This window comes from Mustelus asterias, chromosome 1 (genome assembly GCF_964213995.1).
Source record: "Mustelus asterias chromosome 1, sMusAst1.hap1.1, whole genome shotgun sequence".
Taxonomy (NCBI): Eukaryota; Metazoa; Chordata; class Chondrichthyes; order Carcharhiniformes; family Triakidae; genus Mustelus; species Mustelus asterias.
In genome coordinates, this window is record NC_135801.1 from 11,581,649 (window position 1) to 11,605,557 (window position 23,909).

Here is a 23,909-nt window from a genome sequence, read left to right on the forward strand (position 1 = left end):
GAGGTGGAAGAATGTGTTGGATGTTATATGTAGCTGAGGATGAGTAAGAAAGAAAAACTCAACAGAAATGGTTTTAGTGGTTACAGTGGAGAGAGAGAGAGAGAGAGATTCTTGTCCAACAATGCAGGGCGAGTAAGGCATGTTGAATTTAGTCCCCAAACGTTATTGTATGGATCAAGATGCCCTCTTTGACCTGGTTCAGGGAGAAACCACATTGCAGAACCACACGTGGAAGATGTTCACCCCCAATTCGAAGAAATTCAGAAACACAATGCTCAGACTTAACCTAGCTCAAATTAAGGAAAAAGTACAATGTCACACAATATCATCATTTAACAGTCCAACAGTTCTTACCAGGAATCTGGAAAATACAATAAATTAGATCAAAGATATCTTACAAATTGCTAGACTTTCAGTTAACATTTCAATGAATGCCTGAGCACACATAGAAGCCTGAAAGTGTCATTAATGTTGGATGATATATAGTCTCGAAGATTAAAATGCACGGCAATTCTGAAGATATTTTTCAGTGGTGATTTATCAGAATCAAGTTATACCTGCAAAAAAGGTTCAGTGCTTCTGAAATTCTAGTGGTCTTCACTTGTGCATCAACATGATTCTTTCATTCCTGTGCCAGATTGTTTGATTGTAACCCCCCCCCTTTTTTCAAATATTCCACATCTGGCAGTGACCAACCTGTATTTCAATGTGACCAGAAGTACAATATTAACTCTCTCAAAATCTCATTGATTTTCCAGTTCTCGCAAGCTGATGTCTCACACTCTTAAGAATTCATTAACACCCCAAGCACTTGAAAGGGGAATTTAACTCTGCTGAATATTTGCCATTTTAACCCTTAAAAACTGTGGATAAAAGTTGAACAGGTTCGATTTCCCCAAAGTAAAGTACCTGATGCTAAATATTCAAATACTTATCATCATCATTCAGGAATTTCTCCTAGAGTGATACTGTAGCAATTTCATGTCATTGAATTATATTTTCCCAATCCTGATATCTCTTTCCATCCCCCCCGCCAATCATGCTGACAGCATACCATATCCCATGTAGAGTTATTTCACACTGTTTAAAATTAGAGTCCGAATGCAAGTGTTGGTGGATGACACTGATACTGTATTCAGTCTGTAAGATGAGCTTCACAGTAACCAGCTGGTCTTGTATCAATGTTCCTCCAGTTGTACTCCATGCAGTCTCTAGTTAGTTAAGACTCTAACTTTAAACACTATCAGTGACACTGACTCGGAAGACCAATTGATTACTGTATCAGCTGAAAACTTCCTTTGCTGATAATTAGACGGAGAGAAGCTAAACATCATCACTTTGGAATAAATTGTTGACTGAAATTAAAATGTTGGTGAGCGGACGAACAGATAAGGGAAGGTGAAAATTGTGAAACTTTGTATAAAATGGATTGGGGATGGGCCATTTTCTCTTATGACGCTACATGGAAATTCTCCTCTCGGTTTGTCTTTTAAAATTCAGCAAAGGAGGACCAAGGGATTGAACAAAGAAAAAAGAAAATTATAGCCCAGGAACTGGCCCTTTGACCTTCCAAGCCTGCACTGACCATGCTGCCCTACTGAACTGAAACCCCTTACCTTTCCGGGGACCGTATCCCTCCACTCCCATCCTATTCATGGATTTGTCAAGACGCCCCTTAAAAGTCACTTGAAGGATTGATTAAGAAGGGAAAAACAGAGTATGAAAATAAGCTAGCGGGGAACAAAAAAACTGATTGTAAATGTTTCTATAGGTATGTAAAGAGAAAAATATTGATAAAAACGCATCTAGCCCCCTTACAGTCAGAAACAGGAGAATTCATAACTGGGAGCAAAGAAATGGCCGAGGAATTAAATTCGTACTTTGCTTCAGTCTTCACAAAGGAAGACATGAATAATGTACCAGAAGTTCTGAGAGAAACAAGTTTTAGTGAGGAGCTGAAGGAAATCAGCATTACTAGAGAAATGGTTTGGGGGAAATTGATGGTGGATAAATCTCCAGGTCCTCATAGTCTTCATCCCAGAGTACTTAAGGAAGTGGCCCTGGAAATAGTAGATCAATTGATGGTTATTTTCCAAAATTCTTTGGACTCTGGACTGGTTCCTACAGATTGGAGGGTAGCTAATGTAAGCCCGCTATTCAAAAAGGGAGGTAGAAAGAAAACAGGGAACTATAGACCAGTGAGCCTGACGTCGATACTGGGGAAGTTGCTAGAGTCCATTATCAAGGATTTCATAACTCAGCATTTGGAAAGCAGTGGTATAATCAGACAAAGTCAGCATGGATTAACAAAAGGGAAATTATGCTTGACAAATCTACTGGAATTCTTTGAGGATGTAACTAGTAGAGTTGACCGAGGACAACCAGTGGATGTGGTTTATTTAGACTTTCAGAAGGCTTTCGACAGGGTCTCACATCACAGACTACTATGTAAAGTTAAAGCACATGGGATTGCAAGTAATGTCTTGAGGTGGATAGAAAGCTGGTTAGAAATAGGAAGCAAAGAGTTGGCATAAATGGGTCTTTTTCTGATTGGCAGTCAGTGACTAGTGGTGTTCTGCAGGGATCTGTGCTAGGACCCCAACTGTTCACATATATTCATGATTTGGAAGAGGGAACTGAACTGTATTATCTCCAAATGTATAGATGACACAAAGTTGGGTGGGAGGGTGCAGAGATTTCAGCATGATTTGGACAGGCTGAGTGTGTGGGCATATGCATGGCAGATGTAGTATTATGTGGATAAATGTGAGGTTATCCACTTTGGTAGCAATAATAGGAAGACAATTTATTATTTGAAAGGGTGTAAATTGAGACAGGTGGATCCTGCACGAGAACTTGGAGTCCTCATGCATCAGTCGCTGAAGGTAAGCGCGCAGGTACAGCAGGCAGTAAAGAAGGCAAATGGTATGTTGGCCTTCATAGCGAGAGGATTTGAGTACAGGGATAGTGATGTTTTGCTGCTCTGTATAGGGCGTTGGTGAGGCCACACCTGGAGTATTGTGTGCAGTTTTGGTGTCCTTATCTGAGAAAGGATGTCCTTGCTATTGAGGGAATACAGCGAAGGTTTACCAGGCTGATTCCTGGGATGGCAGGTCTGTCATATGAAGAGAGACTAAGTCAGTTAGGATTATATTCATTGGAGTTTAGAGGAGTGAGAGGGGATTGCATTGAAACTTATAAAATTCTAACAGGGTTAGACAGGGTAGATTCAGAAAGAATGTTCCCGATGGTCGGGGAGGCCAAAACTAGAGGTCATAGTTTGAGGATAAGGGAACTGAGGTGAGGAGAAATTTCTTCACCCAGAGAGTGGTGAATGTGTGGAATTCACTACCACAAAATGTAGTTGAGGCCAAAACGTTGTGTGATTTTTAAAAAAAATTAGATCTAGCTCTTGAGGCTAAACGGATATGAAGGGGAAGGGGGATCAGGATATTGAATTCAATGATCATCCTTGATCAAAATGAATGGTGGAGCAGGCTCGAAGGGCCGAATGGCCACTCTTGCTTCTAGTTTCTATGTCTGAAATGACTTGGGGAAAGGAGACGAAAAAACTACTGGCATAATTTAAAGTAAAAGCTACTCTGGTATTTCATTTTCCCTGTCATAACGAAAATTGACCTAAGTAGCTTGAGGTCTTCTAGGAACAGGAGTAGATCATTTAACCCCTGAGGTTTGTTGTGCCATTCAATAAGATCATGGCTGATCTGCATCTAACTCTGTCCTCGCACTTTTGCCCCATATCTCTTAAAACCTCTGGTTAACAAAGATTTTGGTGCAAGCTCTCCATAGGACAATCTGTAGTAAGTTTGCCTTTCGATTGTCAGCCATGGCAAAGTGGCAGCACTCTGAGTTCCAGACCCTGGGTTCAAGTTCCTCTGTAGGACTCGAGTACATAGCCCAGGCTGACGTTTCAGTGCTGTGCTGAGGCAGTGCTGCATTGCCTGAAGAGTTTGGGAAAGATGGTAAATCACGATTCCGTTATTCCTCTTGGGAGGGTGTAAAGGATCCCCTTGTACCTTACTGGCATGATTGAGGACTGTTTACTTGGTGTCCAGGCTGAATGTTTATTCTTCAACCAACATCGCACAGATTATCAGCTTTTTATTTCGCTGCTGTTTGTGGGACATTTCCTGTGAGTAATTACATTGCAAAAGGTACTCCTTTGGGTGTAAAACATTTTAAGATTGACTGAGATAGTGAGAGGCACTATATAGATGACAGTTTTTTATTTAGAGAAGAATAAATGCCCCATTCAGATAAAGCACATGACTTAGATACACGATCTGGTCCGGCATCTAAATGGCCTGATTTCAGAATCCTGATCTTTGCTGATTACGGATCTCAGTTCACCTCTACCATTGAGTAAGTTCAGCCAATTTCCAGCTGTAGTGATTAGAACCAGAGGTTTAAAGCACAAATGATGTGGAGTTGCCAGCGTTGGACTGGGGTGGGCACAGTAAGTAGTCTCACAACACCAGGTTAAAGTCCAACAGGTTTATTTGGTAGCACGAGCTTTCGGAGCGCTGCTCCTTCATCAGGTGCGCACAAAAGGAGACCATTCAGCCCATTATGTCTGTGTTGGTTGTATATTAGCGTAATTCAAAATTAATTTTCTTCTGTTTCAAATATTTGTCCAATATTCCTGTAAAAAGTGTAGTGCTCGTTGCAAGGTACTAATGTTGAAAAGTGATATATTATGAAAGAACTAATAAAAGGTTCCTATCTAAAAACAGGAGAATGGAATTTCAGCAAAGTTCACATCACACCCTTGTCCATTGTGGAGCCTAGACTGGAGAAACCTTCCGTTAGCTGTCAATCCCATAGAAGGTAAGAACTGTCTTTATGCTTCTCCTTTCACTTTGACAGTGTTTGAACTCTGTGACCTCCCAAACTAAGCTTCTTGTTCCCTGGGCCATTCATGGGTCCAGGTCATGTTGTGTCATCATTGACCTCTGTCACTGTTCCCGACCTCTTCAAGCCAGTCTTCCTATGTTATCAAATGGTAATGTGAGGTCATTCATATTTATTAAGTCTTATTGATTGGGAAGCATAGTTAATAACATTTTTTTGAAACTGCAGTATTTGGACCTGCTCCAAAATCCACTGTGTGTCCACAGAACATTGTGCAGGAGTGGTTGGTCTTACTTCTCCTATCCAGCTTCAAGTTGTCTCTTCCTCTTGCAAACAGGATAGTGCTGTGTTTGCCCTACTACTTTTTCTGTGCCCACCGCGACCTCTTGGGGGTATTCTTCATTGTGAACGAGGTCTAAGCATCCAGCCAAGGTCAGCTCCCCTTGATGCACTATGCACACTTTTTAATGCGCCTTTCTTTTGAACCTCCGCATAGAACAACTATTTGTATAAAAGGGATGAAATCCCTGCAGCATTTTACACAGCCTAACTCTCAAAACAAGTGATAATTGACAGGAACAAAAACCTTTTAAAAACAAAGCTTCAGTATTAGCTACGCCATACTTAATTTGCATTACATTGGCCTTATTATATAATATGAATTACAAAGAGCGTTTAGTACATGACAGTGAAAAAGAAATAGCAGTCTTGTTTTCAGTGCCTTAATCTCGTTATGTTGTTCCAAATTCCTTTGATAACGTTTATATATTGAAAAACATTGCTTTTACAATGGTGATGTTAATTGTTGGGAAAAGTAGAAGTAGTGCGGAATATAGTAATAAGCTGTTAAATTTACTGCCAGTTGATGAAGGAGGAGACTAGGGGCCAATCTTTACTCAATATTAGATTTATTCACACAGCGAAACATTCCAAAAGCGTAGTTCCTAACTCTACAACCCATCACCAGTGCCAATAAGTGTCTGTTTATATATACACAAGCATTTATCCGATAAATAATTATCTCCACCCTGTATACACGTGGCATTGAATTATACAAAAGACATACAACCTCTAGTTATGTTCACTGCTTTGGGGACCCCAGAATGGTAAATGACGGGCGTGTTTTTCTCTACGATAAACCAGCTGAAAATCGCCGTTCTCCCAGCTTTTACCAAAGGAATTTCACTTTTGAATTATGTCACAAGGTCCCGATTTCTAAATATTGACTATGGCCGCCTCCCTCCCTTAACCCTGCTTGCCTGAGAATGATGGCCCCGACGCTATCAGCAGTTAAAATGTTGGCAGGTGTAAACATGTCAAGAGACAGTGGTAAATGCCTAACCGCCATTTTGAACCACCATGCCAGCCCATTCCCACAGGAATAACATCAGCCCAAGAATGTTGATTTATGGCATGCAGTTCACTTGCCTGGTTTTTATCTGATGAGAGGTTAAGTGGTTTGCTTGTATTTCACATTTGGAGGCTTCTCTGATTTATACTTTCATGATTACTGCATAACTCAGCCAGTCGTAGACCCTGAGGAATGGTTCATGTACAGTGGGGTCTTTGACCTGTTGACCTCCACAGCTATTTTACTGCTACAACTGGATTCCACTGAGAGAAAGGTTCACAGTATGTGCTTAGGCACAAGGAACCTGCCGCACTTGCTGCAGGCTCTGATATCATCTTTAAAAAAAGGGCTCCTTCCTATCTTAAAGTTTAACTACACCTGCTGCCTAACTCTGTTCCATTCCACAGTGTGTGTGGCCAGTGGGGGGGTGGTGCAGGTGGTGATGGCGGATGAGGGGGAGGGGAGTTTTAGTTAAATGATTGTTGGTTTAGGTAATATTGTGGCAGCCATTAAGGGCACAGAAGAAGCAGCTAACAGACACCCTCCTCTCCATCACCTCTCCACACTTTCCCCACCTTTGAAAGTGCTACGTAGTATGGAAACAATTAGGGTCTGAGTAACAAACAGATAGAGAGCAAGTTTTAGATTCTCTAAAGAAAAAGACAACCTTAAACAGACCTAACATCATAACATATTCACTGAAGTTTAGAAAAGCGAGAGGGGATCTCATAGAAACTTATAAAATTTTAACAGGGTTGGTACAGTAAGAAGTCTCACAACACCAGGTTAACGTCCAACGGGTTTATTTGGAATCACGAACTTTCGGACCGCTGCTCCTTCATCACGTGAGTGTGATCGTCACCTGATGAAGGAGAGACACTCCAAAAGCTCGTGATTCTAACTAAACCTGTTGGACTTTAACCTGGTGTTGTGAGACTTCTTACTGTGCCCACCCCAGTCCAACGCTGGTATCTCAACATCATGGCTAACAGGATAGATACAGAAAGAATGTTGCCCGATGGTGGGGGAGTCCAGAACTAGGGGGTCATAGTTTGAGGATGAGGGGTAAATCTTTTAGACCTGAGGTGAGGAGAAATATCTTCACCCAGAGAGTGGTGAAACTGTGGAATTCACTACCACAGAAGGTGGTTGAGGCCAAAACATTGTGTAATTTTAAGAAGAAATTAGATACAGCTCTTGGGGCTGAAGGGATATGGAGGGAAGAGGGGATCAGAATATTGAATTTGGTGATCAGCCATGATCAAAATGAATGGCAGAGCAGCCTCAAAGGGCCGAATGGCCTACTCCTGCTTCTAGTTTCTATGTAACATTTTCTCCAGCCAACTAACCTATTCCAGGTATCGGATTGTGTTTATGGGTCAAATGCATATGTTTGTTTGCTGGGTGTTTTTGTTTCTTTGCCTACCATCTTTAATGTCTATGATATTAATTCAACTTGGCACTACCCTTATCTCTTTGCATTTGGCACTAACATGGATATGGGGCTGGATTATCATGGTCTCGGGATACTGGAAGCAAGCCCCTACACAACAATCTTGCCCTGTCTATTCCATGGGGTGTGGAAGGAGCATTTTAGAGCCCCCCCAAACCCTCTGCTTTGTTTCCATGGGAACTGGCCTGGTTAGATAGGCAACGCGTTTAACAATACCCCAGAGCAGCCGTGAACCATTGGGAAACCTAGTCTGGAGCTGGGAATCTTTTCACAGGTAAATTCAAAAGGAGTTAACAACTTCAGATGTCATATGTACCATTAAATGATCAGTTAAATATGTTTCTAATATGGTCATTAAGGATAGGGCTTTGATTAGAAAAGGTGGGTGACCATTACATTGACCAGGGTTGTGAAAGCATTCAGATGCATTTGAGTACTTTATTGAATGGATAAAGCGTTCTGCATTCAACAGTATTGAGATACAGATTTTGAAGTTGTAGGGGGCCTCACACTCAGCTGCTGACCTGAGCCAGTGTTGCAGGACCCGAGGTGTGCCTTCCTATGCCTGTCTCCATTGCATCTCGGACCTACTTCCTGAGGCGGCGGCCCTGAATCCAGCCCACCCCTGCCACCATACAATGAAAATCTGGGCCATTGTTTTCTGTTGCTGGACTCGTGGCCTGAGGGCTGGACTATTAATCCAGAGATGTGTTCAAAGCAGTTTGAGAATTGCGTTCGTTTTTATTTTTAAATCTGGAAATTAAAAAAAAAGACTAGTACAAGTAAAAGCAACCACGAAGCTGTGTCTTCGGCACAGACAAGAAGGGCCAAAAGGCCTGTTTCTGAGCTGTAATTTTCTATGGTTCTATGGAAGCTGTTAAATTGTCTTAAACTGTAGCAGGTTTGTTAATATCCTTTTTAAGGAAGGAAACCGTCTGTTCTTAATTAGTGTAATCAATTTTGGTCTTAACTGCCTTCCTAAGTAGCTGGAGCAAGCCACTCAATGGTATGAATTGGTGACCAGGGATGGACCATAAATACTGGCTTCGCCAATAATGTCAAACCCTGAGAGTGAATAAAAAATGTGTCAATACAGCACTGAGTACTTATGTACCATAAAATAAATATAGCATGTGCAGGCTTTGCTATGCAATGATAACAAAGATAATTGTGAGGGCTGTGAATTCGCCATGTAAGAGGATAAGATGAAGGAGCAGAAGTAGGCTATTCGACCCACTGAATCTGCTCTGCCATTCAATGAGGTTATGACTGATCTGATAATCCTCAACTCCACTTTCCTGCCTTATCCCCATAACCCTTGATTCCCTTACTGATTAAAAATCTGTCTAATGTAGTCAAAGATCTGCTGATAACTTTCATCCTCCCTGGCTCAGATAAATCCTGGGCGGCATGGTGGCACAGTGGTTAGCACTGCCAGGGACCCGGGTTCGATTCCCGACTTGGGTCACTGTCTGTGTGGAGTCTGCACGTTTTCCCCGTGTCTGCGTGGGTTTCCTCCGGGTGCTCCGGTTTCCTCCCACAGCCTGAAAGACGTGCTGGTTAGGTGCATTGACCCGAAGAGGTGCCGGAGTGTGGCGACGAGGAGATTTTCACAGTAACTTCATTGCAGTGTTAATGTAAGCCTTAATTGTGACTAATAAATAAACTTAACTTTATCCAAGGGACAAAAATCAATAACCAAAGAACTTTCATGTATGGACAGAAAATTCTGAATATTCAGTCTCATTGAAGCCGAAATTTATATGACCCAGATATTTAATCCAGTTTTCAAATTAAGTTCTAAATCCAGTTCTTTACATGCTAAACTGTTTAAATGTTGCCCTTGCTTGGGTACGTTTCCTTATTGTACTGGGGAGGAAGGACCTTGATTGATGCAGGACAGGCTGAACTGTATAAGATTCACAGACAGAAGAGAAGGAAAAGAATGCCCTTGCCATTCCTTCACTGGTGACCATCTTAATGCTCCATTCTCTTGAAGTCCTGTGTAAAGGTTATGGGGAAAAGGCAGAGGAGAATGGGATTGAGAAACTTATCAGCTATGATCGAAAGGTGGAGCAGACTCGATGGGCCGAATGGCCTAATTTGTTCCGATACCTTACAGTCTTATGGCTTGCACAGTATTCTCAAAAATGTTTTCACCCTGTGGTATTCATTTGTAAAATGTCAGCGATCTACGTTTGAAGTGCGTAACCTCTAAACTTGTTGCATTGCTGTGGCGGATCATAGTTCACACATTCGCTGACCACATAAAATAGATTGATTCACAAATATACAGCAGAAGCAATCCAATGACCTGTGGTTTCCTGTAGGTCTGGCCATTTCTAGCTGTGGCCTTGTTCCTTCTTGATGTGATCTGCGGAATATCGCAATGATAGATAAACAGAGCATTCAGTGGGGAACTGTGGACTCCAGAATTAATTCTCTCTGCTGTTAAGAACTCATAATTCACAAGTGGCACTGTGATGAAAGAGCTGTTAAGGTCATCCGCATAAATGCAATAAATCCTGTATATCATAGTTTACCCCATAGAGCATTCTATTAATATCACAACTGACTAAGTTTTGTAAAGTTAGCAGCTGAATGACACTTTATAATGTGGACTTTGCTTCATGACTCATATAAATCAAAAATAGAAAAGAAATACTATAAAAGGCAGTAGTTCATTTACAAATTCAGTCAATTTTAGCTTACACCAAGCTTTGTTTAGAGTCGGCAGCCAACTGTTTGATGCCCGAATGTATTGTTGATATATTAAAATTATATTAACTCTAAATGTTTTTTTTTATCATTCAATGTCATTCAATTAATTATTGCTGATTTTTAAAGTAAAGTAAGTTTATTTATTAGTCACAAGTAAGGCTTACATTAACACTGCAATGAAGTTACTGTGAAATTCCCCCAGTCACCACACTCCGGTGCCTGTTTGGATCAATGCACCTAACCAGCACGTCTTTCATACTGAGAGAGGAAACCCACGCAGACACGGGGAGAACGTGCAAACTCTACACAGACAGTGACCCAAGCTGGGAATCGAACCCGGGTCCCTGGCGCTGTGAGGCAGCAGTGCTAACTACTGTGCCACCGGGCCGCACATGGAGGGCCACCCACAGGGTGAAAACATTCTTGAGAATAGTAGACAAGCCATAAGAGATAGGAGCAGAATTAGTCCGTTCGGCCCATTGCGTCTGCTGCATGATTTTCTGAAGGATTAGTCAATATCCTTTCCCAAAAGGTAGGGGAGTCTAAAACTAGAGGGCATAGGTTTAAGGTGAGAGGGGAGAGATACAAAAGGGTCCAGAGGGCCAAGTTTTTTCACACACAGGGTGGTGAGTGTCTGGAACGAGCTGCCAGAGGTAGTAGTAGAGTTGGGTACAATTTTGTCTTTTAAAAAGCGTTTAGACAGTTACATGGGTAAGATGGGTATAGAGGGATGTGGGCCAAACGCGGGCAATTGGGATTAGCTTAAGGGGTTTAAAAAAAATGGGCGCATGGACAAGCTGGGCCGAAGGGCCTGTTTCCATGCTGTAAACCTCTATGACTCTATTACTTGCTATCTCAGCTGACTGGGAGAATGTTGAATGGATCTTTTGGGCTTTGATGCCATGGATGGAAGATTGATACTTCTTCTGCATTCCTTCATTTGATTCTGATTGCAGCGTACACGTGATTTCAGTGCCGAATATAAAACTGCGCCCGTTGTGCAACAAAATAGAGGCATTTTTAAGTAGCTGCAACAAAGAATGGTTCGTCACTATCCAGGATGGATCTTAAAATGATTCATTTTTCTATTAACTGAAAAGCTAAGTAAGGCAACTATGTCCTAAGGTCCAAGTTCCTTTCTGCATGTACATTTGTTTTCTATCTCCAACACCAGCAGGTACAAATCAATATCATTATCTATTCTCTGCTTTGCCAAGATCAATATGTGTTTATGGCCAAGGGTAGTCTAGGTCAAGAACCCTTTCCCTTTCGGTGAGTGTTTGTTGTTTTTATCTTAATTGCTGTCAGAATAAAATGTGACAGTTTGGTGATGTAGAGCTTTACATGTAACCTTACTGATTTTCACAGTAACTTCATTACTGTGTGAATGTAAGCCTACTGCTAACACTAATAAATAAGCTTTAAATTGCCCCACAGTGATTATTTAGCACCTCATTGCGGCTCCAGACATGTTGGTTGTTCATTTATGCATCCTTGCCTTTTACCCTTTTTAGGAGGAACTTGAATGAAAAGGCTTGTTTCCAGGCGACATTTTCCGTTTTCATTATTTTTCAAGTTTTGCTCTGATTTCTTTGTTTCCACTTGCCTCAGCTCTCCTAAAGACAATGAGGGCGATTCTCTCAAAAAAATTCAAAGTATCAAATTCAAGTAAAGACTGGAGTAAATCACGCTGGTTTTTTCAGCGGGAGTTTCAAAATGAATCTCCCACACTCTGTGCGCAGACGTGAATCAGCCCAAAAACCTGTGGGTGGGGCCTATTCCCGCTGGAGAGGCTGGCAACGTAGCACTGAGCGGGCCACTGCGCATGTAGCGATGCCGAGATTGGCGCATGCGCAGTGTCCCCTGTCTGCTGGCCTCCCGATTGCTGCGGAGATGCCGACGTTGGACTGGGGTAAACACAGTAAGAAGTCTAACAACACCAGGTTAAAGTCCAACAGGTTTATTTGGTAGCAAAAGCCACTAGCTCACCATGAGTCCAAAGGAAGAAAATGTCATCGATTTGCATCTCCTCGTCACAATGGATGTCTCAGCACTGTACACCAGCATCCCCCACGATGGTGGCATTGCTGCAACTGCCCCAGTACTCAACGCCTACAACTGCCAGTTTCCAGATGCAATTTTACAACTCATCCGCTTCATCCTGGACCACCTAAACATCATTGCACATAACCACATAGACCCATCACCCCCCCTCTCCCCACCACGCGCGCATGCACTGCGCATGGACACCAGTTTATTTATTTCGTTTTGCGTTCTCACGACTTTGTTTTTACTGAAGTCGATCCTAACTCCCGTTCAGACATGATGAGGCTGCCATGGTGTAATTCTATAGTAGCTGTTGTCTGGTTCTGAATTAAGAGGATTTCATGCGTGTCGTTGCAACTTTCTCCATTAACTATACAGGTGAAAATGGTATGTTGTGATTTTTTCCTTTAAAAAGAGCTGCTGGAACCACATATTCCAGGTCACACATCCAGAATGTGATCATTTTAGAAATTTAACTCAGTGATAAATCATAAGAGTTGTGGAATTAACCCTCTCCCCCTCACCCCCAACCACCTCAGGAAATGCCTCAGGCCAGATACAGCTATTTGGGGAATAATAAAAATGCAATGCCTGGCCTCCGGGGTTTACATCTGCTAGGTTAAGTCTTGACATCTGTTTCACTGGTTTTACAAAGTCACAGATATTTGCAAGCTAGACTCACCAAGTTGTGTGACATGCAGTGGTTGATTGTTGGCTTGTGTCTTCCAATCCTCTTTATGAAAAAACAGCTTGCGTCATATATAAAAACTTGCATTTATATAGCAAGTTTAAAGTGAAAGAAGTCCTAAGCTCCTTCACAGAGGTGTAATAAAAAGAAATGTGTAGCCCATAGCAGTGAATGCAGTGGTCCAGATTGAAGGAGGTGCACGGTGCATCCGCTGCTTCCAATGCGGTCTACTCTACGTTGGAGAGACTAAACACAGACTAGGTGACCACTTTGCAGAGCACCTTCGGTCTGTCCACAAGCCGGACCCAGACCTTCTTGATGCTTGCCATTCCAACACACCTTCCTGCTCACATGTCCGCCCTTCGCCTGTTGCAATGTTCCAGTGAAACACAACGCAAACTGGAGGAACAGCTCCTCATCTTCCGATTAGGCACTTTACAGCTTTCCGGACTGAACATTGAGCTCAACAAATTCAGAGCATGGACACTCTTCTCCACCTTCACCCCATTTCCATTCATTTAATTTTATTTCATCGTATCTTATTTGTTTATATATATATTATATTTTTATTTCATTTCTTCCATCGTTTCATTCTTCCACCATTTTAAAACCGCGCCTTTTATGGGAATTACAGTTATTTGAAGAGGTTTGCGAACGGCTGTTTATTTCTACAGTTTTGTGAGTGTTTCAAAGAATTGCCAAAGTTGTTTTAGGGCTCATGAGTTCTGCCCATAGTGGGCATGGGTGGTACTCTGGGGGTATGGAGGCGGGTGGGGTGTGGAGGATGCCTGTCTGCCTTGGCATTCACCAGTCACCATTCCTGTCTTGGACTCAGTGCAGGAGGCAGCCAAAGATGCCATGAAGATTGGGTAGGAACTGCCAGTCGGGCAGGTGGGATTGCGACTTCTGGAAATGACCCTCGATTCCCTCCTTGAGGATGGAAATCTGGGTCAGAAAGTGCCATCACTGAGAAAAGGTGACAATTGAATTCGGAAGTAGAATGACCCTCCTGGTTCTCCTGAATTATCTAATAATAGATACCGATATAAGATTTTTCAAGAGAGAGTTGTGACTATATATCCTTTGCGTGTGTGGCAGTTAAAATATATATAGACATTATCAGTTAGGATGGAACTTGTATAATTCCATACAATTGTACAATATTCTTAGACAATTAGCAGTTCAACTGGAAGCTTTCACTATCAGCATTGATTATTCATCAAGTCTTCTGTGAATGAAGCCCACAGGGGCAGCACGGTGGCACAGTGGTTAGCGCTGCTGCCTTGCAGCACCAGGGACCCGGGTTCAATTCTCAGCTTGGGTCACTGCCTGTGTGGAGTTTGCACATTTTCCCCGTGTCTGGGTGGGTTTCCTCCAGGTGCTCTGGTTTCCTCCCACAGTCCAAAGATGTGTGGGTTAGGTTGATTGGCTATGCTAAATTGACCCTAGTATCAGTGGGGTTAGCAGGGTAAATATGTGGGGTTACGGAATTGTTGTTGGTGCAAGCTCAATGGGCCGAATGGCCTCCTGTACTGTAGGGATTCTATGATTCTCACTTAAGGGATTCTATATAAGTAACTTGTCAGCTGTCGGGTGACAGACACTACTTCTGCTCATTCTGGATAAGAATGGTTTGATCAAGCAGACGCAGCATGGATTCATGAAGGGAAAGTCGTGTTTGACGAATTTACTGGATTTTTATGAAGATGTGACTAGTGCGGTTGACAGAGGGGAACTGGTGGAGGTGGTGTTTTTAGATTTCCAGAAGGCATTCGATAAGGTGCCTCACAAAAGGTTGCTGCAGAAGATTGGGGTACACGGAGTTGGGGGTAAGGTGTTGGCGTGGATTGGGGATTGGCGATCTAACAGGAGGCAGAGAGTCGGAATAAATGGGTGCTTTTCTGGTTGGCAGTTGGTGCCGCAGGGATCGGCGCTGGGGCCTCAACTGTTTACCATTTACATAGATGATCTGGAGGAGGGGACTGAGTGTAGGGTATCAAAGTTTGCTGATGACACGAAGATGAGTGGGAAAGCGAATTGCGTGGAGGACGCGGAAAGTCTGCAGAGAGATTTGGATAGGCTGAGCGAGTGGGCGAGGATCTGGCAGATGGAATATAACGTTGGCAAATGTGAGGTTATCCACTTTGGAAGAAATAATAGTAAATTGGAATATTATTTAAATGGAGAAAAATTACATCATGCTACTGTGCAGAGAGACCTGGGGTCGCAAAAACTCAGTCTACAGGTGCAGCAGGTGATCAAGAAGGCGAATGGAATGTTGGCCTTTATCGCGAGGGGGATAGAATATAAAATCAGGGAGGCCTTGCTGCAACTATACAAGGCGCTGGTGAGGCCGCAACTGGAGTATCGTGTGCAGTTTTGGTCCCCTTATTTGCGAAAGGATATATTGGCCTTGGAGGGAGTGCAGAGAAGGTTCACCAGGTTGATACCGGAGATGAGGGGTGTAGCTTATGAGGAGAGATTGAACAGATTGGGTCTGTACTCGTTGGAGTTTAGAAGGCTGAGGGGTGATCTTATAGAGACATATAGGATAATGAAGGGGCTGGATAGGGTAGAGGTAGAGAGATTCTTTCCATGTAGAAGGGAAACCAGAACTAGAGGGCACAGCCTCAAAATAAGTGGGGGCCGGTTCAGAACAGAGTTGAGGGGGAACTTCTTCTCTCAGAGGGTAGTGAATCTCTGGAATTCTCTGCCCATTGAAGTGGTGGAGGCTACCTCGCTGAATATGTTTAAATCACGGGTAGATAGATTTCTGATCGATAAGGGAATTAAGGGATATGGGGAGCAGGCGGGTAAGGGGAACTGATTCGCTTCAGATCAGCCATGATCTTGTTGAATGGTGGGGCAGGCTCGAGGGGCAAAATGGCCTACTCCTGCTCCTATTTCTTATGTTCTTATTCCAATCTACATCTGCAAGATGCACTGCAGGAACTCACCAAGGTTCCTTAGGCAGCATCATCCAAACCTCTACCACCCTACGACAAGAGCAGCAGGTACATGGGAACACCACCACCTGAAGGTTCCCCTCCAAGTCACGCACCATCCTGACTTGGAAATATATTACCATTTCTTCACAGCCACTGAGTCAAAATCTTGGCACTCCCTCCCTGACAGCACTGTGGGTGCACTTGCACCTCAGGAATTGCAGCAATTCAAGATGGCAGCTCACCACCACCTTTTTCAAGGGCAACTAGGGATGGGAAATAAATGCTGATCTAGCCAGCGATGTCCACATCCCATAAAAATGAATTAATAAAACAATTAAAACCGCTCATAATTTTCAAGAACTCTACTAAATCACTCCACAACCATTTGCACTCTAAGGAGACCAACCTCTGCTTCTCTGCTCTCTCCACATAACTGAAGCCACTTCATCTTGGTATCAATGGCACAACATCTCATCTGCACCCTATCTATCATCTTCATGCCCTTCTTAAAGTGCGGTGTCCAGAACTGGACACAGTACTCCAGCTGAAGTCCTAACCAGTGACTTTTATGACGGTTAAAGCTCAGTCGTGGCTGTAAAGCTGTAGTGGTATGGATCTATTTCCTCAAGGATGCCTTGAGGAGTTCAGACGAATGAGGGAGGGGTCTCATAGAGACTTATAAAATTCTAACAGGACTAGACAGGGTAGATGCAGGTAGGATGTTCCCGATGGTGGGGGTGTCCAGAACCAGGGGTCACAGTCTGAGGATACAGAATAGATCATTTAGGACAGAGGTGAGGAGACATTTCTTCACCCAAAGAGTGGTGAGCCTGTGGAATTCATTACCACAGGAAGTAGTTGATGCCAAAACATTGAATGTGTTCAAGACGTGGCTGGATATAGCACTTGGGCCGAATGGGATCAAATGTTATGGGGAGAAAGCAGGATTAGGTTATTGAGTTGGATGATCAGCCATGATGGTGATGAATGGCGGAGCAGGCTCGAAGGGCCAAATGGCCTCCTCCTGATCCTATCTTTTATGTTTCTATGTTTCATAATTTCTCCCCTGAATTCAATGTTTTGTCAATTTAAAATTGTACCACGAATCTACCCAAAACTACCCTACGAATGAAAGATTAATATTTGTTTTGATAGTTATGTTAATTTGTTTGTTTGTTCTAGCTCTGTCATTAGATTTGTTGTCATTGTACATGAAGACATTAAGATAACATTTCAACTATTCTGATTTTTGTGATATTTTCATTAAATCAATGATTGAGTTTATATTTTGAGAATATTCACAATTGTTTGAAGAGAACATCATTTCTGACCATTTCAAAGAGAACACAAACCTTACCAGGGAGGCAGTGCTTGGTAGACTAACGGGACTGAAGGTGGACAAGTCCCCGGGCCCGGATGGAATGCATCCCAGGGTACTGAAAGAAATGTCAGAGGTAATAGCGGATGCGTTAGTGGTTATTTATCAAAATTCGTTGTATTCTGGGGTAGTGCCGGCGGATTGGAAAACGGCTAATGTTACACCGCTGTTTAAAAAAGGAAATAGATAAAAGGCGGGTAACTACAGGCGGTTAGCTTAACGTCTATAGTTGGGAAAATGCTGGAATCCATCATTAAAGAAGAAATAGCAGGCCATCTGGATAAGAATGGTTCAATTAAGCAGACACATCATGGATTCATGAGGGGAAAGTCGTGCTTGACGAACTTGTTGGATTTTTATGAAGATGTGACTAGTGCAGTTGACGGAGAGGAACCGGTGGATGCGGTGTTTTTGGATTTCTAAAAGGCGTTTGATAAGGTGCCTCACAAAAGGTTGCTGAAGAAGATTGGGTCACACGGAGTTGGGGATAGGGTGCTAGCGTGGATTGGGGATTGGCTATACGACAGGAAGCAGAGAGTCGGAATAAATGGGTGCTTTTCTGGTTGGCAGGTGGTAACTAGTGGCATGCCGCAGGAATCGCTACTGGGGCCTCAACTATTTACCATTTATATAGACGATCTGGAGGAGGGGACTGAGTGTAGGGTAACAAAGTTTGCAGACAACACAAAGATAAGTGGAAAAGTGAATCGTGTGGAGGGCGTAGAAGGTCTGCAGAGAGATTTGGACAGGCTGAGTGAGTGGGCAAAGATCTGGCAGATGGAGTATAACGTTGACAAATGCGAGGTTATTCACTTTGGAGGAAATAATAGCAAATTGGATTATTATCTAAATGGAAAAAAATTACAACATGCTACTGTGCAAAGGGACCTGGGGATCCTTGTGCATGAGACGTAAAAACCCAGTCTGCAGGTGCAACAGGTGATCAAGAAGGCAAATGGGATGTTGGCCTATATCGCAAGGGGGATAGAATATAAAAGCAGAGATGTCTTGCTGCATCTGCACAGGGCATTGGTGAGGCCACAGCTGGAATACTGTGTGCAGTATTGGTCCCCTTATTTGCGGAAGGATATATTGGCCTTGGAGGGAGTTCAGAGAAGGTTCACCAGGTTGATACCAGAGATGAGGGGTGTTGATTACGAGGAGAGACTGAGCAGATTGGGTTTGTACTCGTTGGAATTTAGAACGCTGAGGGGGGATCTTATAGAGACCTATTAAGATAATGAAGGGGCTGGATAGGGTAGAGGTGGAGGGATTCTTTCCACTTAGAAAGGAAGCTAGAACTAGAGGGCACAGCCTCAAAATAAAGGGGGGTCAGTTTAGGACAGAGTTGAGGAGGAACTTCTTCTCTCAGAGGGTGGTGAATCTCTGGAATTCTCTGCCCACTGAAGTGGTGGAGGCTACCTCGTTGAATATGTTTAAATCACGGATAGATGGATTCCTGATCGGTAAGGGAATTAGGGGTTATGGGGATCAGGCGAGTAAGTGGAACTGATCCACTTCAGATTAGCCATGATCTTATTGAATGACGGGGCAGGCTCGAGGGGCTAGATGGCCTACTCCTGCTCCTATTTCTTATGTTCTTATGTCCTTATGTTCTTATAGTTAATTATAGCAATCTCTTCTTCAGGATGTGTCATGCATTGAAAAAGGCCTCTGGCAGGTGATTACAGTAAGAAGCCTAACAACACCAGGTTAAAGTCCAACAGGTTTATTTGGTAGCAAAAGCCACTAGCCACTCTCCACGTCAGGTGATTAGCCATTCAGAATCCTGTGTTAAAGGTGTGGCACCTCCAACATCAGTCTTGAAATAATGTTTTTGATTCTTTATCAAGATTGCATGGAATAGGAGCTGGTTTGGGTCTGTCATGCTGTGTTATTTAATGCTTTCATGATTAAATGCCACGCTAATTTGACAATGATAGGCTTGCTTAGATTCTGGCCCGCAGGGTATTGAAATAATCTGTGCATCTTAAAAATAAACAACTTGTGTTACTTTTCTTCAAAAATACCATACAGCTAGCCCCTCAATGCATTAACCTCTCTCCACATATTTCCTCCCAATCCATCTTCATTCACCCTTCATCTTGCATCTCATGTGACCTTGCTCCCTCCATCATGTCAGTCACAGATAAAGCCAATCTCTGATTGCTTCCTTGTATTGTTGCCCATCCACATCCTCCTTCTGCCTACCAGCCCGGGGGGGGGAACAAATCTCTCTCTCAATTTACTTACAGTCCAGATTTTAAAAGGGCATTTGCGTTGACTTTAGCCCTCCATCTATCAATATATTCCTGCAGCTAACAATACCTTCATCAACTTTCATGCCCTAGTCTCCACGAAAACCATTTCGCTCTCTCTCTTTCTGGTCGTTTACCCAGTAGAGCCTTCATCTCCACTTCTTTAAGTCCAGAATTGAGGAGATATGTTGGACAACTGATATTGCCATTCACTACTAGATCTGATAGACTACACAAAGCACTATCAGATCCTGCTCGCCAGAATAATCCTGAAATGTAAAGATAAATCCCAATTTCTTTTTTCTGCTGCAAACCATCATCTTAACCCCCTCTTCTCCACCCTCATCACCAATAAGTGTGAGGAACTCCAGTACTTCTTTTCACTAAGATTGTGACCATCCAATCAGCTGTCCCTGTCTCTTCCCAACTTCTATTACCTCACGAGAACAGACTTTCATGAGGATAGCCCAACCCTGAACTTGATCTACTTTCTTACTTATCTCCCCTGTGCCCACTCCAACCTTATTTTGTCTGTGAGACTCACCCCCTGCCCTCTCGACCCCATTGCCACTAAACCGAAGACCACCCAATTGCCCTTCATGAATTCCACGTTAGCAGGTGTCTTTTCTGGTTCTATCTCCACAGTTTACGTCCCTTTCTTCTTCAAATCTTATCCTCTTTTTAAAAAAAAAACCCGAGTCCTTGCAAACTTTTGTCCCACTTCCAAATGCCTTTTCCTTTCCAAAATCCTTGAAAACGCTGTAGCCTCCCAAAATATATGCCCACCTTTCCAAAATGCCTTGTTTGAATCCATTAAATTAGGCCCCTGCCCACAGTGCCGGAACAGCTCTCTCTGTCACTTTGACAGAAGTAGATTATTCCTCTTCCTTCTCAACCTTTATGCAACCTTTGATACAGTTGAATGCACATCCTCATCCAATGCCTTTCTGATTTTGCTCAGCTGGATGGGACTGCACTTGCCTGGTTCCATCCTTAATTATCCGCCTACAGCCAGAAAATCACCTGCAATGGTTTCTTTATCCAGTCCTGCCAAGTTATTTCCGGCACTTCTCAATGATCTATCCTTGGCCCATCCTAACTACAAACTGCTCCTCAACAATGTTTTCCTAAAACACAGCTTCGGTTTCCACATATATCCTGACCACACTCAGCTCTACCTCACCACCACCCCTCTTGGCCCCTTCACTGTCTCTAAATTGTCAGACTTCTTAGCTGCCAGATTGGTTCATCGGAAAATTCTTCCAAATAAATATTGGTAATGCCATTTTCTTTGATCCCCATTGCAAACTCTGCTCCTTAGCCATTGACTCCATACCTCTCCCTGGCAGCTGAACAAGATTATTTGCAACCTTTTTGTCCCCAAGAAATGCTTCCAACCAGATATTTGCACCATATCTAAGACTGCCTACTTCCACCTCATCGACATCGCCAGACTCTGTGTCTGCCTCACCTGATCTGTTGCTGAAAAGCCTCATGCGTTTCAGTGTTATCTGTTGACTTGACGATTGCAAGGTATAATGTGGCGTCCTACATTCTACTTTCTGTAAACTTGAAATTATCCAAACCTCTGCTGTCCACGTCCTAACTTGCACCAACTCCTGTTCACCTATTATTGTTGTGCTTACTGACCGACTGCACCACCTGATTAAACAATGCCGAAATTTTTAAATTCTCACCCTTATTTTCAAATCCCTGCATGAAATTACCCCTTCCAATTTCTGTAAAGCCCTGCACCTCTCCCAATTCGGGCCTCTTGCATATCCCCATTTCTATCATTCTACAATTGCTGTCCGTGAGATCTGGGATTCCTTAAACCTCTCCTCCACTTAGACGCTCCTTAAAGTCTAGCTTTTGGCTACCTGTCCTAATATCTATGTGATTCTTTGTCAGATTTGGTTGATAATGTTCCTGTATAGTCCCTTGGGATATTATTACTACATTAAAGGTGCTATAAAAATGCAGGTTGTTGTATTGAACATAAAGTGACAGAGGCACATTGGAGCTTATGGAGTAACTCCCTGATTCCAGCAGGTATAGCAAGTGCAAGTTGGAGTTAGAACTGATTCTCCAAACTGCGTCTACAGCTCCCGGGTGTAATTGATTTTTTAAATTCTGTGTTCTAATGAGTTGAAATGCACTGCCTGAAAGGGTGGTAAAAGCAGATTCTACAGTGACTTTCAAAAAGGAATTAGATATCTCCTTGAGAACAAAAAAAAATTGCAGAGTTGTGGGGAAATTGCAGGGGACTGGAACTAATTAAATAGCTCATAGAAAGAGCCAGCGAAGGCACAATGGTCTGAATGATCTGCTTCTGTGCTGTAAAATTCTCATTCTACCCCTAATCCGGAGGATTGTGCTTGCATGTCAGGGTTTGTAGTCAGCATGCATGAAGTTACGGTTACATTATTTTGTACCATTAAGTTATGATTACACTTTAGTCGGTCCTGGTATGTGGTTTTTTACAATAGATTAGGTATGGGTTACTGCTTCCTTGCTGGTGCTGAACCTCTTGATGTCATTCTTGTGTTAGTTGGAAATTATTCTACTCATAGGCAAATGTTCCCACGAGAGCCAACTTCATTTTCTCATCTTTCTCTCTCCAAAGTGTGTAATTTTAGTCCCACTTCTATGACAAAACCATGATTGGGGTGTTTGTGAGATTTCAAGTTAATATCAACGAGTCAATCCCTATATGATGCCATCTTTCTCTGCTGACCCACTTTAAGAACTTAAATATTGATTGAAAAGGTTTGCCAATTCATGGATAGATTTTATATTCGCCCTGACCCACGTAAGGGACTAGATTGGGATAGGATAAACAGCCTATAGGGTCCTTTGGAGCGAGCAGAGAAGAGGCTTTCTGGCACAGGGTGGGATGGATATGTCTGAACAGTGTTCTTTTTAAGGTTTACAAGATAATTGGAAAATGCAAATATTATCTTAAATTATATTGCGAGTATAGGCTAAGGTGATACAGGTTCAGAGTCAGAGAGTATTGGTGGAAGGGTGTTTTTCTGGCTGGAGGTCCGTGACTAGTGTTCCACAGGGATCCTTACTGGGACTTCAGCTGTTTGTGATATATATAAATGACTTGGATAAAAACGTAGATGGGTGGGTTAATAAGTTTGCAGATGACACAAAGATAGTGTAGAAGGTTGCCAAAGGATACAGCAGGATGTATTTCAGTTGCAGATATGGGTGGAGAAATGGCAGATGGAGTTTAATTTGGGCAAGTGTGAGGTGATGCACTTTGAGAGATCAAATGTTAAGGGTAAATGTTACAGTTAATGGCAGGACCCTGAACAGCACTGATGTACAGAAGGATCTTGGAATTCAAGTCCATAGCTCTCTGAAAATGGCCACACAAGTAGATAGGGTGGGAAAGAAGGTAAAGATCCTTGCCTTTAATGATTGGGGCATTGAGTACAAGAGTCAGGATGTCATGTTGCAGCTTTATAAATCTTTGGTTAGGTTGCACTTAGAGTATTGCCTTCAATTCTGGTCGCCACATTACAGGAAAGATGTGGAGGCTTTAGAGAGAGTGCAGAAGAGGTTTACCAGGATGCTGCCTGGATTAGAGTGTATGAGCTAGAAGGGGAGACTGGACAAACTAGAGTTGTTTTCTCTGGAGCGGCGGAAACTTGAGGGAAGACCTGATAGAAGTCTATAAAATTATGAGAGGCATAGGTAGGATTGACAGTCAGAATCTATTTCCCAGAATTGAAATGTCTAATACTAGGGGGCATACACTTAAGGTGAAAGGGGGAAAGTTCAAAGGAGATGTGAAGGGCAAGTTTTTTACACAGAGAGTGGTAGGTGTCTGGAATGTGCTGCCAGGGGTGGTTGTGGAGGCAGGTACGATGGGGGCGTTTAAGGGGCTTTTAGATAAACAAATGAAATTGCAAGGAATAAAGGGACATGGACCAAGGGCAGGCAGATGGGATTGCTTTAATTTGGCATCATGTTTGGCACAACATCGTGGGTCAAAGGGCCTTTTCCTGTGCTGTACTGTTCTACGTTCTATATTTGTAAAAAGTAAATTTAAAACTGATATAAGAAAGATTTCCAAGCATAGAATGATCGATGCATGGAATGGACTCCCAGAGGGAGTGTAGAGGAGCAAATCATGGATGATGAGTGGATTAATGAATTGGTCAATTGGACCTTTGTCAA

General features: G+C 42.8%; 1 protein-coding gene across 2 annotated transcripts in view; it reads left to right on the forward strand.

Moving 5' to 3' along the window:
• The window catches only part of gstcd (glutathione S-transferase, C-terminal domain containing), a 178,533-nt gene that overhangs the window by 29,200 nt on the left and 125,424 nt on the right, over positions 1–23,909 (forward strand). For both annotated transcript variants that reach the window (XR_013497443.1, XM_078209242.1), the window contains exon 5: positions 4,755–4,848. Coding sequence is in view for 1 of the 2 variants with exons in the window: in XM_078209242.1 (XP_078065368.1) it covers positions 4,755–4,848 (94 nt within the window). In the remaining variant the exon portion in view is untranslated. The remainder of the gene's footprint in view (positions 1–4,754; positions 4,849–23,909) is intronic.